This window comes from Rhinoraja longicauda, chromosome 26 (genome assembly GCF_053455715.1).
Source record: "Rhinoraja longicauda isolate Sanriku21f chromosome 26, sRhiLon1.1, whole genome shotgun sequence".
In the NCBI taxonomy this organism is placed as follows: domain Eukaryota; kingdom Metazoa; phylum Chordata; class Chondrichthyes; order Rajiformes; family Arhynchobatidae; genus Rhinoraja; species Rhinoraja longicauda.
This window is the reverse complement of record NC_135978.1, coordinates 33,169,366-33,186,221: the sequence shown is the minus strand read 5'-3', so window position 1 is coordinate 33,186,221 and position 16,856 is coordinate 33,169,366. Positions and strand designations below refer to the sequence as shown.

At 44.4% G+C, this 16,856-nt stretch overlaps 1 protein-coding gene across 4 annotated transcripts in view; it reads right to left on the bottom strand.

The window, feature by feature from the left end:
- cux1b (cut-like homeobox 1b) overlaps positions 1-16,856 on the bottom strand; it is a 477,189-nt gene that overhangs the window by 337,007 nt on the left and 123,326 nt on the right. For all 4 annotated transcript variants that reach the window (XM_078422720.1, XM_078422717.1, XM_078422719.1 and 1 more), the window contains exon 3: positions 10,456-10,503. In XM_078422720.1, the coding sequence (XP_078278846.1) occupies positions 10,456-10,503 (48 nt within the window). The remainder of the gene's footprint in view (positions 1-10,455; positions 10,504-16,856) is intronic.

Below are 16,856 nucleotides of genomic sequence, written 5' to 3'. Positions count from 1 at the left end.
GTGGAAACCCAGTGAGAACATATCCCCACTATTGTAACGGAAGAACAATTGTAATGGATCCAGGATTTTGTTAAGGTAGGAGTTGCTACCCGCCAAAAGCAACTGCTCAAAGTATTTAATCGCCTGGCAAGATGGCAGCAGCAGAGGATGAAGCAGCGATAGTGTCAGTGGGCGAGCTGGAGGCTTCTGTTCGCATCCTTGGAGGGGCCCTGGTGCACGGAGGCTGAGCGGTGGCCACAGGAGGCGAGGGGTCGGCACAATCACAAGTCGATGTGTAAGCAGAGTGGGCCGCTGGAGACCCTGCGTGGATCAGGCACCGCTGGAGGGCACTCAGAGGCCGAGCGCGTGGAACGGATGCGGCCTACAGAGGCACAGTGTGACAGAGAAAACTATCGGCAGGCCAGGCCAATCCCCGCAACACTGAGCCAGTGCCACCTCCACGGCAGCAGGTTACGGCCAAGATCAGACTCTACACCTTTAAGAACTTGAAACTTAAAGGGCACAAGATGGAGTCAGAAGTGTGACGACTCTTTGCAGATGGGCTCAGTGAAGTCTTCTATTCTTACACTACAATGATTGCACTTTTGCACTTATTTATGATTGTGCTTAGGTGTAGTATGATTTTACTGAACTAAATGCAAAACAAAGAATTTCACTGTATCCAGGTACACTTGACAACAAAGTACCACTGACCATTGAATGATAGTGCCACCAGTCAGTAGTCATTGTGGCATGTTACCTTACCTTTAAAACTTTGCTATCCATGTACCTGTCCAAATGATTTATTTTAATTGTGATAAAAAGTACAAAGTAAAAAGCATAGTTAAACTATAAAAAGTGCAGAATTTAGAGCTGTAGAGAAAGTGCAGATCTTTTAAAAGGCGCAAGGACTGCAATGTGGTTGGCCAGTCGGTACTGCAGCCTCGGCTGGCCAGGTTGGCCTGATCACAGCGGGGAAGACACTGCTCCTGCATCTGGCCACATGTGCTTTCAAGCATTTGTATCTTCTGCCCCACTGAAAGAGGGAATGACTGTGGTAGAAGCAGTCTTGCACATGTTGGCTGCTTTCCCAGGGAACTGTGAAGCGCAGGTGGAATCGATGCTGGGGAGGATGATTTGTGTGATGGACAACTGCTTCGACAACTACCAATGAGGAAGTCAAGGATCCAGTTACATAAGGATGAGCAAAGATCCAGTTCTCTGAATTTTACGACATGTTTAGAGGGGACGATGGTGTTGAATGTCAAGCTGTGTTGTTGTTGTTCGTCCTTCGGGTTCGAAGATGACCATGACTTCACTTTCAATCTTATTATTTTGTCCGCTGATTGGGATCCCCGCCAGGCCGAGGATGAATGTCAAGCTGTAGTTGGTGAACAACAGCCTGGCGCATGTGTTCTTATTGTCCATATGGTCCCTTGCAGAGTGGAGAGTCAGTGAGATTGCACCCCCAGTTGATATATTGTGGCAGAAGGCACATTGTAGTGGATCCAGGTCCTTTCTGAGGTAGGAGTTGATATGCGTCATAGGCACGTTATCAACATGGACATTAGTGCCACCGCCAGTAGTGATTGAGGTATGTCACCTCTGCTTCTTGGGCACCAGTATTATTGATTCTTCTAAAGCAAGTGGGAACTTTGTACCTTAGTAATGAGAGGAAATTCTCCAGCTAGTAGGTGGGAGGGGGGAGACTGGAAGCAAGAAAAGACCAGGACAAATCAGGGCCCACAACAGATGTCCTCAGACAGGGTGGTTCCCTGATAGGCCAATGGATGGCTAGGGATGGTGTGATCCCAAGAAGGATACAGAATTCCTAATTGTGGAACTGGTTAACTGACTTTTACTGGAGGAAGGGAGGCAGTGTATGTAGAAGTAACCTAAAATCAGAACATTTGATGTTCATACCGCTGGCTTATATGCTACTCAAGCGAAATATGAGGTGCTGCTCCTCCAGTTTACGCCTGCTCACTCTGGCAATGGAGTAGGCCTAGGGCAGAAAGGTCAGTGTGGGAATGGGAAGGGGAGTTAAAATGGTTAGCAACCGGGAGATCTAGTGCGCCCTGGCAGACCGAGCCTAGGTGCTCAGCGAAACAGTCTCCGAGTCTATGCTTGGTCTTGCCGATGTACAGGCGACACCTACAGGGGTCCACATCGGGAACACGGATACAGTCGGTGAGGTTAGAGGAGGTGCATATGAACCTCTGATTCTGCTATTGGTAGCAGTGTGTAGTTCATCCAGTGCATGGGGTGGGATGTAAACTGCTGTCAGGATAGCCAATGTGACTTTGTGCGGCAGGTAGGGCTAACAGCACTTCACCATTTGATATTCCTGATCCAGGGAGCAGGTGTAAGCACCATGAGGAGTGGAGAGGGTTATAATTGTGTTCCTAATAAAGTCCTAGCATTTGCATCTCAGTGTCCTTGACTTCAGTCACTCTTTAATTATTTTATAGTTTTCACTCTTTAATAGTTTTAATTCATCAGCCTTTGAAGTGGAGCTGAATTATCATTGTACTAGAAATGTTGCAGCTACAGCTCACCATCTCTGTTCTTATATCTTTGATACCTTTGTTATTAATTGTCTCTGAATCTACAAGTTGAATTATATCCGTCTCTCAACTTCTTATGCCAGAAAGTGGCACTGTTCTGACCCACAAACTCAATGGGCCATTCTGGGCTCCCCTTTCCTTGATCACCGTAACTTATTTGCATATCTTTTAATCATTTGCTCCATATCTCTATAGCACCATCTATATCTCTTGTTTCCCTTTCCTCTGACTCTCCGTCTGAAGAAGGGTCTCGACCCAAAACGTCACCTATTCCTTTTCTCCAGAGGTAATGCCTGACCCGCTGCATTACTCCAGCATTTTGTGTCTGTCTTCAGTTTAAAGCAGTATCAGCAGTTCTTTCCTACACATATTAATTTGCAAATATGGTCAGGGACCAATCGCATTCATGAATCGCACTCTATCCTGGCTTTATAGATCTATCCATGTTCTCTAGAGATGCTGCCTGGCCTGATCTGCAAAGTTACTGCAGCACTCTGTGTTTTTACTTAATTTAAACAAATTGATCATATTGCTCTGAAGATGAGCATAGTCTGGATAGGACGAGTGATCTCCCATTATGGAGGAAGATATGAAAGGTAAGGATTACACGATATTCCACCCTTCACATCTTAGAGGTAGACACAAAATGCTGGAGTAATTCAGCGGGACAGGCAGAGTCTGAAGAAGGGTCTCGACCCGAAACGTCACCCATTCCTTCTCTCCTGAGATGCTGCCTGTCCCGCTCAGTTACTCCAGCATTTTGTGTCCACCTTCGAATTAAACCAGCACCTGCAGTTCTTTCCTACTTCACATCTTGGATCCGGATAGACATACAGTGTGGAAACAGGCCCTTCGGCCCAACTTGCTGCTGCTGACCAAGATGTCCCATCCACACTAGTCCCACCTGCCCGCATTTGGCTCATATCCCTCTGAACCTTTCCTATGCATGTACCTGTCCAAATGTCCTTTAAATACAGTTATTGCATCTGCCACAACTACCTCCTCTGGCAGCTCATTCCATACACCTACCAACCTCTGTGTGGAAAAGGCTGCCCCTCAGGTTCCTATTAAATCTTTCCCCTCTCACCTTCAACCTATGACCTCGGGTTCTTGATTCCCTACTCTGGGTAAATGACATGCTGAAACGGCTGAGAGATGATCATTGAGATATACAACTTCATGAGAGGCATGGATAATTTGACTGCGTGCAGTCTTTTACAGTAGAGTCACGGGAAAGGATTTTAGGCTGGAAGGTCTAGGCTTAAGGTAAGAGTGGAAAGATTTAAGAGGGACCTCAGGAGCAACTCAGAAGGTAGTCCATTAGTGGGAATGAATTGCCAGAGGTCGTTGTCGGTGAATAAAATGACAACTGTTAAATCAAATCTGGACAGATAAATGGATAGAAGAGTTGTGAGGGTTATGGGCCAAATGCAGACAAAATGGACTAGCTTAGTATGCCATGGACAAGGTGGGCCAAAGGGGCAGTTTCTGTGCTGCTGGCTCTATGACTGTCAATATATCGCACAAACCCAGTGGTTCACAAATGCTCACAGACTGCCAATCAGGAAAACAGTTTTACATCACTTCCCTCATAATACCAAGGCCAAATGTGGATCCAATTATACAGCTCAGTTTGGATCCCTTATACTTTATCTTTCTAGACCAGCGGGATCTTGATAGATGCCTTATGTTGAAGTGTTGGAGTCTTAGCGTCATACAGCACAGAAACATTGAAATATCCAATTTTAGGTAACTCAGCTACAAATCCACCCCCTCCCCTTCTTCTCTGTGCCCCACCTGCATGTGCACCCATGTCTCCCCTCCCCTTCCACCTATATTCTGGCTTCACAATTACCACTTCTACCTTTATCTCACACCTTTCGTCTTTTCTTCTCTGGACTTTGAACAATCATATGCCTATCAAAACCCCTGCTCACCTGTACCACCTATTACTTGCCAGGCTTTGTCCTGCCCCTCCTCTTTTCCAGCTTTGCCCCACCCCCCTCTCCACACCCCCACCACAATCAGAATGAAGAAAAGTCCTGACATAAAACGTACCCAGTCCATATACTCCAGCGATCTTGTCTGACATCAGTACTTTGTATCCATTCCCTTCATTGAGCGGTGTCCCCAGCAGACTCTGCCCCTCTATGTCCAGCAGTGGAAGGACATTAGACTATGGTCCTAGGTGTTGGCTGCATCAGGCCTCAGCACACACTCCTGCAGTCTGCAATCGGGAGTGTAGATCCCTTGGCCCCTCAAGCTTGTTCAGGGGAGTTTAAACTCGAGTGGCAGGGGATTGGGAACCAGAGTAGCAGGCCGGCAAATGGAGGGAAGATGGAGGTTGTGATAAATAAGTCTTAAAGAAAGGACACGTTTGCCTGTTGCCAGTGGCAACTTCTGGAATGCTGAAAGGATTTCTGACGATCTGAGAATGATGCATCCATTCACTGCCGTTTACTGTTCGTGTCCTTTTTGTATTTGATATCCCAAAATACAGTATCTCACACTTGTCACAGATGGGAACAGGTGCCTTCGGACCAACTCGTCCATTGCCCCATCCGAGCTATTCCCATTTGCTCGCGTTTAGCCCAAATCCCTCTAAACCTTTCCTATCCATGTCCCTGTCCAAATGTTTTTTAAATGCCATCAGTGTACTTGCTCAACTACCTCTGGCAGCTCCTTCTACCATTCTCTGTGTGGGAAAAGTTGTCCCTCATCATCCTATAAAATCTTTCCCCTCTCACCTTAAACCTATGCCCTCTAGTTTTTGATTCCCCTATCCTGGGACAAAGACTCCAAGCATTCATCCTAGCTATTCCCCTCATGATTGTATACATCTCTGGAATTAACCTTCGGTCCAAGGAATGACTCCCTAGACTGCCCGGCCTTTCCCTCCAGTGCAGGCTCTTGAGAACACAGTGGTGCAGCAGTAGAGCCGCTGCCTCAATGTGCCAAGAGACCCGAGGTTGATCTGACCTTTTGTTCTGTCTATCAGGAGTTTGCTCGTTCTCCCTGCGACCATGTGGGTTTCCTCCGGGTTTGTGGGTTAATTGACCTCTGTAAATTGCCCCCACTGTGTAGGGAGTGGATGAGAAAGTGGGAATAACATAGAACTAGTGTGAACAGGTGATCGATGGTCGTCGTGACCGATGGGTCAAAAGGCCTGTTTCCGTGCTGTATCACCAAACTAAACTAAACATCTTTGTAAATCTTCCCTGCGCCCTTTCCAACTTAATGGCATCTTTGCTATAGCAGGATGACCAAAACTGAACATAATTGTAACACAGCACCCCAATTTCAATACTCGTCACTGATTGATGACTGATCTTCTTTACCCTATCTACATGCGGCACCACTTTACTCTTGTACTCTCAGATCCCTCTGCTTCACTACACACCCCAGGGCCGTAACGTTGGCTATGAAGGTCCTGCCCTGGTTTCACTTCCCAAATTGCAACATCCCACACTTATTTGAATTAAACTCCATTAGTCATTCCTCAGCCCATTTGTCCAGCAGATCAATTTCCCGCTGAAATTTTTAATGACCATCGTCACTCTTTACGATACCTGCTATTTTAGTGTCATCTGCAAACTGACTAATCATACCTTATACATTCTCATCCAAACTGTTAATGTAAAACACAAACAGCATGGCCCAGCACCAATCCCTGAGGCACACCACTCATCAGTCTGAAAAACAACCTTCCACAACCACTCTCTGCTTCCAACCATTAAGCCAATTTTATATCCATTTAGCCTCACCCCCAGAAGTGATCCCAATGGTCCAAAAAAATCTGAATCCCTGCCCCCCTGCACCAACTCCTCAGCTGCAAATTAATCTGTTCTATCTTCTCGTTCTTACCCTCACTAGCACTAGGATAGTCTATCCAAATGCATATATATCTTACCCCTCACAAAATTTCTCCAGTAACCTGCTGCCACAGATGTTCGGCTCACTGGTCTACAGTTCCCAGGCTTTTTCTTGCAGCCCTTCTTAAATAGAGGCACAGCATTAGCCACCCTCCAGTCTCCTGGCAGCTCATCTAATGATACATACATCTCAGCCAGGGCACCAGCAATTTCTTCTTTAGCTTCACACATAGACCGTGGATATATCTGATCAGATCTACCCACAACTACAGATCATTTCAAAATATTCAGCATTTCTCAAATTCCTATTCACACAGTTTAGTGTGATCCACTTGCAATGCCATGCACCAGCATGTGTGCAATCATCACCTTCCTCTTCAGGGACCCATTTATTTTTTCTCAAAGTTACTCTAGTCCACCGTCCCATTTCATCCTTTGCTGTTAAGTGTCACATGCTTCAGCCTTTCAATAAATATTCCCCTTCTTGCTCTCAATCTAAAGCTGGAAGCTTTACAACAGAAAGTGTTTGGCTAAATCCACACTAACCAAGATATTAATTCAGAATACTGAAACATGGTCATCAAACAACAGTGAGTTTAAACAGCCTCAATGGCCATGGGTATGTATGAAATTTTGTGAGATATCATATCTGATAAGAAGAGAATGGGCGAGGTACTTAAAAGACCAACAGAGATTTGGAGATGTTGGAGTAACTCAGCGGGTCAGGCAGCATCTCTGGAGAAAAGGAATAGATGAAGTTTCTGGTCAAGGCCCAAATTCAGACTGAGGGAGAGAGGAGAGGGAAACTAGAGGTATGAAGAGGCACAGAACAAATCAGAGCTGGCACCGATGGCCAAGGAGCCCACAATGGTCCATTGTTGGCTGTGGAGGAGGTAATAACATAGGAATATGAACAGTGAAACTAGCAGGGCGACCAGGGTAAGAGACGACGGAGAGAGAGGGAATGCAAAGGTTACTTGAAATTAGAGAAATCAATACTCATACCGCTGGGTTGTAAGCTGTCCAAGCAAAATATGAGGTGCTGCTGTGATGTTGAGAGAGGGAAGAGCCACTGTGACATTACAGAAGATTACCGAGCTCGGGAGGTTTGAACTCCAGAAGAGATTAAACTTGAGGAAACATAGAAACATAGAAAATAGGTGCAGGAGGAGGCCATTCGGTCCTTTGAGCCAGCACCGCCATTCATTGTGATCATGGTTGATCGTCCCCAATCAATACCCCGTGCTAGCCTTCTCCCCATATCCCTTGATTCCACTAGCCCCTGGAGCTCTATCTAACTCTCTCTCAAATTCATCCATTGCCCTCTGTGGCAGAGAATTCCACAAATTCACAACTCTCTGGGTGAAAAAGTTTTCTCTCACCTCAGTTTTAAATGGCCTCCCCTTTATTCTAAGACTGTGGCCCCTGGTTCTGGACTCGCCCAACATTGGGAACATTTTTCCTGCATCTAGCTTGTCCAGTCCATTTATAATTTTAAAGGTTTCTATTAAGATCCCCTCTCATCATTCTAAACTCCAGTGAATACAAGCCTAGTCTTTTCAATCTTTCCTCACATGTCAGTCCCGCCATCCCAGGGATCAATCTCGTGAACCTACGCTGCACTGCCTCAATTACAAGGATGTCCTTCCTCAAATTAGGAGACCAAAACTGTACACAATACTCCAGATGTGGTCTTACCAGGGCCCTATACAACTGCAGAAGAACCTCTTTACTCCCACACTGAAATCCTCTTGCTATGAAGGCCAACATGCCATTAGCTTTCTTCACTGCCTGCTGTACCTGCACGTCAACTTTCAGTGACTGGTGTACAAGGACACCCAGGTCTCGCTGCACCTCCCCCTTACCTAACCTAACTCCATTGAGATAATAATCTGCCTCCTTGTTTCTGCCGCCAAAGTGAATAACCTCACATTTATCTATATTATACTGCATCTGCCACACATCTGCCCACTCACTCAACCTGTCCAGGTCACCCTGCAACCTCCTAACATCCTCTTCACAGTTTACACTGCCACCCAGCTTTGTGTCATCCGCAAACTTGCTAGTGTTGCTTCTAATTCCGTCTTCCAAATCATTAATATATATGGTAAACAGTTGCGGCCCCAACACCGAGCCTTGCGATACTCCACTCGCCACTGCCTGCCATTCTGAAAAGGACCCGTTTACTCCTACTCTTTGCTTCCTGTCTGCCAACCAATTTTCTATCCATGTCAACACTCTACCCCCAATACCATGTGCTCTAATTTTAGTCACCAATCTCCTGTGCGGGATCTTATCAAAGGCTTTCTGTAAGTCTAGATACACTACATCCACCGGCTCCCCTTCATCCATTTTACTTGTCACATCCTCACAAAATTCCAGAAGATTAGTCAAGCATGATTTCCCTTTCATAAATCCATGCTGACTTGGACTTATCCTTTTACTGCTATCCAAATGCACCGTTATTACCTCTTTAATAATTGACTCCAGCATCTTCCCCACCACCAAAGTCAGGTTAACTGGTCTGTAATTCCCTGTTTTCTCTCTCGCTCCTTTCTTGAAAAGTGGGATAACATTAGCTATCGTCCAATCCACAGGAACTGCTCCTGAATCTATTGAACATTGGAAAATGATCACCAATGCGTCCACTATTTCTAGAGCCACCTCCCTGTGGACTCTGGGATGCAGACCATCAGGCCCAGGGGATTTATCATCCTTCAGTCCCATTAGTCTACCTAATACTATTTCTCGCCTAATGAAAAATTATTTCAGTTCCGCTATCCCCCTAGATCCTCTGTCCTCCAGTACATCTGGGAGATTGTTTGTGTCTTCCTTAGTGAAGACAGATCCGAAGTGCCTGTTCAACTCTTCTGCCATTTCCTTGTTACCCATAATAATTTCACCCGTGTATGACTTCAAGGGACCCACATTTGACTTTGCTACTCCTTTTGTCTTAACATATCTACAGAAGCTTTTACTGTCCTTCTCTATATTCTTGGCCAGCTTCCCCTCGTACTTCATCTTTTCAGCCCGTATTGCCCGTTTTATTACATTCTGTTGCCCTATGAAAGTTTTCCAATCCTCTGGCTTCCCGCTACTCTTTGCTGTGTTATACATCTTTTATTTTAGTTTTATACCATCCCTAGCTTCCCTTGTCAGCCACGGTTGCCTCCTACTCCCCTTAGAATCTTTCTTCCTTTTTGGAATGAAATGATCCTGCGTCTTCCGGATTATGCCCAGAAATTCCTGCCATTGCTGTTCCACCGTCATTCCTGCTAGGATCCCTTTCCAGTCTACCTTGGCCAGCTCCTCTCTCATGCCTTCATAGTCCCCTTTGTTCAATTGCAACACTGACACTTCCGATTTAACTTTCTCCTTCTCAAATTAAAGATTAAAACTAATCATATTATGATCACTACCTCCAAGCGGTTCCTTTACCTCGAGTTCTCTTATCAAATCTGGTTCATTGGACAACACTAAATCCAGAATTGCCTTTTCTCTGGTAGGCCATTACGAGCTGCTCTAAGAATCCATCTTGGAGGCACTCTACAAACTCTCTTTCTTGGGGTCCAGAACCAGAACATTGAACAAAACAGAGAACGCAGAAAACATTGTGTTGGAAGGAATTACGGATGCTGGTTTACACCGAAAATAGACTCAAAGTGCATCTGGATGGAAGGAATGGGTGGTTTTGAGTCGAGGTGTTTTCACACTAGCTCTCGTTTCCCTCTCCCCTGACTCTCAGTCTTGACCCGAAACGTCACCCATTCCTACTATCCAGAGATGCTGCCTGTCCCGCTGAGTTACTCCGGCATTTTGTGTCAATCTGCATCGGAAGCATTCATCAGGCAGGTCCACAGCCTGACCACCATGAAATAATATTTCCGCATTTTTTTCTGCAGAGGCTACCTCCTGAATGCATCCAGCATTTCTGGTTTTTGTTTGTGATATCCGACATCTGCAGTTTTGACTTTCACCAGAACGTCGCCTCCTTATAATAATGTACTCTGTTTGGCTTAAAGAAGTGTGAATCTTACCTCAGCCTGGAAACTCTTCAGTAATGGAGCGACCAATTTCCTCAAGTCCTGTCGTTAGATGAAAGTTGTTTTCAAAGCAGCAGGGTTGATGGATATAGGGGCAGGTAGAAAAAAATAACAAAAAAACAGCACATTAGTGGAATACTAATGAAAGATCTAATCTATTATTTTTTTGGCATTATCCAGAATGACAAAATCACCTTCCGAGTTATCCATCAATTGTAAAATTATGCTATCATAATTCCATACGCTGTGGGAATTGAGTTTATTCCGTTTGTTTCTCAAGAACTTTAAATTAACACCATATTAATGATGCCATATTAATTGCAACTCCCTCCAGTTTAGCTGGTAAAACAATGTTGGACTAAAGCAGAATGAACATTGTTGCTTGATTACGATGAATTATCTGATCTGAACTGGAATGCATTACAGTTGGTTCAATTTCCTGGCCCTCACCCTCTCTCTTCCCAGCCACAAGGATGGAGGTCCCCTGTCCTCATGTTCCATCCCAACATCCACAACAATGAACAGACCCTCCTCCACCACCTCCAATGCAGTACCAGCCCCAGACCCTCTGACCCACTCAACATTCTGAAGGAAGGGCAATGTCTACAACTAGAGGTGGCACAGTGGCGCAGGGGTAGACTTGCTGCCTTACAGCACCAGAGATCAGAGTTCAATCCTGACTACAGGTGGTGTCCGTACGGAGTTTGTAAGTTTTCACTGTGACCACGTCGGCTTTCTCCGGGTTTCATCCCACACTCCAAAGAGGTGCAGGTGTGTGTGTTAATTGGCTTCTGTAAAATGTAAATGGTCCCTCGTGTGTGTGATAGTGCTAGTTTACAGTGTGATAGCTGGTCGGCGCAGACTCGGTGGGCTGAAGGGCCTGTTTCTACACTGTATCTCTAAAATGTAATGTCTAAAATCCCTGGTTCAACCTTGCATTCCCACCAACTGCTCTTCTTCTCACAGTCCTTCCCATGCAACTGCGGGAGATGCAACACACCCACTCTTCTCTCCAGCTGAAGGAGGGATCCACTGGTGCCTTTTCCTGCCGTGTGTACTGCAGGTCAGGTTGTGGCCTCCTCTACACTGGAGCAACCACAAGCAGAACACCATTCAGTCCGCAAGAAAAATCTTCTTCAGACTTTTCTTTGATGTGGTGGCTGGTGGGGTGCAAGGTGAGGACCAGGAGAACACTGTCCTCTTTGCTTCTGGGGAAGGGGGAATCTGAAGAAGGGTCCAGACCTGAATCGTCACCCATCCTTTTTCTCCAGAGGCGCTGCCTGACCTGATGAGTTACTCCAGCACTGTGTGAAACGTCACCTATCCATGTTCTCCAGAGGTGCTGCCTGTCCTGCTGAGTTACTCCAGCACTTTGTATCTATTGTCAATATTGTCCCATTCCCTCCCATTTCACAATGCCATAAAATTAGATTGACTCAAATTTTGTACAGAAGGTACATAGAAGAGTAAAGCACAAGAACAGGCCCATCAGCTCACAATTTCTGAGTCGTTCATAACATAATACTAACACCATCGCTTATCTACCTGCACATAATCCATATCCCTCCATTCTCTGCAAATCCAGAGTCAAGAGTATTATTTTCATATGTCCCGAAACTGAACAATTTACTCTGTAAAACACCACAATAAATAACAAAATAATTCAGTATATAAAACACAAACAATAATGTAAAGATAAAACAATGCCCCCAAGTCTATGTAGTTCAGAGCTTATTTGGAAGTTAGCCTGATGGTTATTGGGGAGAAGCTGCTCCTGAACTCGGATGTTACAATTTTCAGGCTTCTGTGCCTTCTTCCCGATGGCAGGAGTGAAATGAGAGCGTGGCCAGGGTGGTGTGGGTCTCTGATGATGCTGGCTGCCTTTTTGAGGCAGCCACTCTTATAGATCCATTCGATGATGGATGGGGAGGTAAGTACATGTGATGGTCTGGGCAGAGTTCACCACTGTTTGCAATCTTCTTTGCTCCTGGTCGATCGAGTTACCGAACCAGGCCATGATGCAACCAATCTATATGCTCACTACTGTACACCTGTAGAAGTTCAAGAGGGTATTCATCGACATACTGAATCTCCGCAATCTTCTAAGGAAGTAAAGACGTTGATGGGTTTTCATTATGATTGCATCAATGTGCTGAGTCTAGGAATATGGAGGTGTTGACCTTCTCCACCATCAATGAAGACAGGTTTGTGAATCCTTGGCCTACCTCCTCTAAAGTCAACAATCATGTTTCTTGATTTTACTGACACTGAGCGCAAGGTTGTTGTTCTGGCATCATTTGGTCAGTCGATCGATCTCCCTCCTATACTCTGACTCATCATCATCCGTAATTTGTCCAACAACAGTGATGTCGTCTGCAAATTTAACAATAGAGTTGGAACTGTGTCTGCCCACACAGTCATGGGTGAGTAGAGCAGGAGGGTGAGCACACTGCCTTGCTCCTGTGCTGATGGTTATCAAGGAGAAAGTGTTGCTGCCAATTTGTACTGATTATGTTCTGTTGATGAGGAAGTTGCAGAGGGATGTGCAGGGACCTAGTTCCCTGAGCTTGGTAACCTATTTGGAGGGAATGATGGTGTTGAATGTCAAGCTGTAGTCTATGAACAGCTGATATATGTGTTTTTATTGTCCAGTGCAGAGTGTTGTCCATGGGCCTATCCAAAAGTCTCTTAAATACTGCAATAGTATCTGCCCCACTGGATCACCGCAGGCAGTGCATTCCAGGCACTCACCACCCACTGTGGAAACGTGCCCTGCCTGCCTCCTTTAAACTTTGCCCCTCTCAACTACGCCCTTTTGTATTTAATATTTCCATCCTGAAAAAAAGGTTCTGATCGTCCACATCCCTAGGTCTCACAAATTTTAATCTACTTCTATAAGGTCACCCGCTCTACCTCCAGCGATCCACAGAAAAACAATCCAAGTCTGTTCAATCTCTCCCTGTAGCTAATACCCCCACATCCACAGATCATTCTGCACCCTTTCCAGAGCCTCCACATCCTTCCTGTAATGGGGTGAACAGAATGCACACAATATTCCAAATGTGGCCTAAACAAAGTCTTCATCATGACTTCCTGACTCTTATACTCAACATGAAAGCAACCATACCATCTCTTTACTATTCTATCCACCACAAATAATGAAAAAAATATTTCCCTCATTTATTTCTGTTCCGAGAGTGTAGTGCAATACTTTGCCCTAACTCTAACTGCTAAAAGAAAACTACCACTTTTGGATGTTATGGATGTTAATGAGCCAAGACTTTGATTAATAACAATTTTTCAGCATATAAATCTTGGTAAAAAGAACATTACAGACATTAGTTACGCATTAAGGATGATCCTTCACTTAGGTAGCAAGAGAAATGAGAAATTTACTCATTTTGTCCCGATGTACATCATCCATTTTTAATCTAAAAATATTATTTTCCTCATCGTATTCCCTCATTTTTGTCAGTTAATTACTCAGTAATTTAACAGTAATTTAGTCATTTAAGTCTCGCCATTATCTTTGATTTAAGAAAACAGAGATCACAGAAAATAACCTTTACTTTAGACTTTAGAGAGAAGCGCAGAAACATGCCCTTCGGCCCACTGAGTCCATGCTGACCAGCGATCACCCCTTACACTAGCGCTATCCTACACATTAGGGACAATTTACAAGTTTTACTGAAGCCAATTAACCTACGAACTTGTATGTCTTTGGAGCATGTAAGGAAACAATAGACAATAGACAATAGGTGCAGGAGTAGGCCATTCAACCCTTCGGCTGATCATTCACAATCAATACCCCGTTCCTGCCTTCTCCCCATAGCCCTTGACTCCGCTATCTTTAAGGGCTCTATCTAAATTTCTCCGGTGTGGGAAGAATAAAGGAAATAATGATAATGATAATAATAATAATATTATTATCTAGCTCTCTCTTGAAAGCATCCAGAGAATTGGCCTCCACTGCCTTCTGAGGCAGCGAATTCCACAGATTTACAACTTTCTGACTGAAAAAGTTTTTCTTCATCTCCGTTCTAAATGGCCTACCCCTTATTCTTAAACTGTGGCCTCTGGTTCTGGACTCCCCCAACATTGGGAACATGTTTCCTGCCTCTAACGTGTCCAACCCCTTAATAATCTTATATGTTTCAATAAGATCCCCTCTCATCCTTCTAAATTCCAGCTTGTACAAGCCTAATCGCTCCAGTCTTTCAACATACGACAGTCCCGCCATTCCGGGAATTAACCTAGTGAACCTTCGCTGCACGCCCTCAATAGCAAGAATGTCCTTCCTCAAATTTGGAGACCAAGACTGCACACTGCACTCCAGGTGCGGTCTCACTAAGGAAGGACCTCTTTGCTCCTATACTCAACTCCTCTTGTCATAAAGGCTAATATGCCATTAGCTTTCTTCACTGCCTGCTATACCTGCATGCTTCCTTTAAGTGACTGAAGAACAAGGACACCCAGATCTCTTTGTACTTCCCCATTTCCTACCTTGACACCATTCAGATAAAAATCTGCCTTCCTGTTCTTACCACCAAAGTGGATAACCTCACATTTATCCACATTAAACTACATCTGCCATGCATCTGCCCACTCACATGACCTGTCCAAGTCACCCTGCAACCTCATAGCATCCTCCACACAGTTCACACTACCACCCAGCTTTGTGTCATCCGCAAATTTGCTAATGCTACTTTTAATCCCTTCATCTAAGTAAAAAAAATAGAAGTTTTTTTTGCAGCTTCTCCAAATTTTAAAATCAGGTCTTGGACAAAGTGTTATTTTAAAAATGTGAATGAAGTAATAACGGTTTGTTCCGGAGGAAAGATTTTAAAAAAAAATATTTCCAAAGTATACTTATTCATGAAAAAATATTTACCAGTACAATACAATTAGTGCACATGTTTCTGTGCAATCAGTGTGCCATCAAATCAATAGATTCCATTACTATAGATCACAGCCCGATGCTTCCTTTTAAACAAAGCACTCACAAAATGTTCACAGGCTTCGCACAGGACCTGGCCCCTCGATGTTCTGTGTCAGATGGATTTTAGACTGTGGCCCTTTCCCACAAAAAGCACTGGTGAGTCATAGACTGAAATAATGACACAGCGCGGAAACAGGCCCTTCGGCCCAACTTGCCCACACATATCCCAGCTACACTAGCCTTACCTGCCTGTGTTTAGCCCATATCCCTCCAAACCTGTCCTATCCATGTAACTGTCTAATTGTTTCTTAAACGTCTGGTAGCTTGTTCCATGCAGCCACCACTGTGTGAAAAAATGACTCCTCAGATTCCTGTTAAATCTTTTCCCTTTCACCTTAAACTATGTCCTCTGGTTTTCGATTCACCTACTCTGGGCAAGAGACCCTGTGCATCTACTTGATCTATTCCTCTCATGATCTTATACACCAGCAATGCCCCAAATAGAATATGACGGTTGTGAGACATTGCCTTTTGTTTGGGAGTATCAATAAAGTCAAGATGACCTACACAAATTAAATGATGTCACTACCTTACTTTTTCTGTAACTGAACCTTACACAGAATCTGTCATTAGTTAACTTGTTAATGACAAACATGGATCCCAATTCAGATTAGATTTAGGGCCAATAAATGGAGTAGTTCCGATACCTTATGGGAACAAAGAAATATGACCAACCACAGGAAAATCGGTGCAGAAACAGGCCCTTCAGCCCACCGAGTCCATGCCGAAAAATGATCGCCCTGTACCCTAACACTATCCTACACACTAGGAACAATTTACAATATTTTTACCTAAGACAATTAAACTGCAAACCTATATGTATTTGGACCGTGGGAAGAAACCGAACCCTCGGAAGAAAACCGTGCAGGTCACGGGGAGAACGTACAGACTCTGTACTGACAGCACCTGTGGTCAGGATGGAACCCAGGTCTCTGGCGCTGTGAGGCAGCAACTCTACCGCTGCGCCACTGTGTCGCGCAAAATGGATGGAGAACAAAAGGCTGTCCATGCAACCTTCAGGGCACCTTTAGAGGAAGTGCCAAATGCAATAAGCAAATAGAAACGGCAAGAAAGAAAATTCACACTTTTCCTGGGCACTCTGGAGTAGAATGCACTAGAAAATAAGATATGTTCAATACTATATTCTGCACCCTATGGGACTTGAGATCGACTTGATTGTTTTCATGTATAGTATTATCTGATCTGTTCAGATAGCATGCAAAATAAAGCTTTTCTCAATACATCTGACCATAAACCTAAACTAAAATAATTTAAAATGTCATCTGTGGAGGGAGTTGTCGGTTTCAACATACAAAAAATAAATGTCTCTCAACCTTCATGTTAGGTTTGAGGCATTACTGATAGTTTTTATGGGAAAGGACCAGAGTGTAAATAA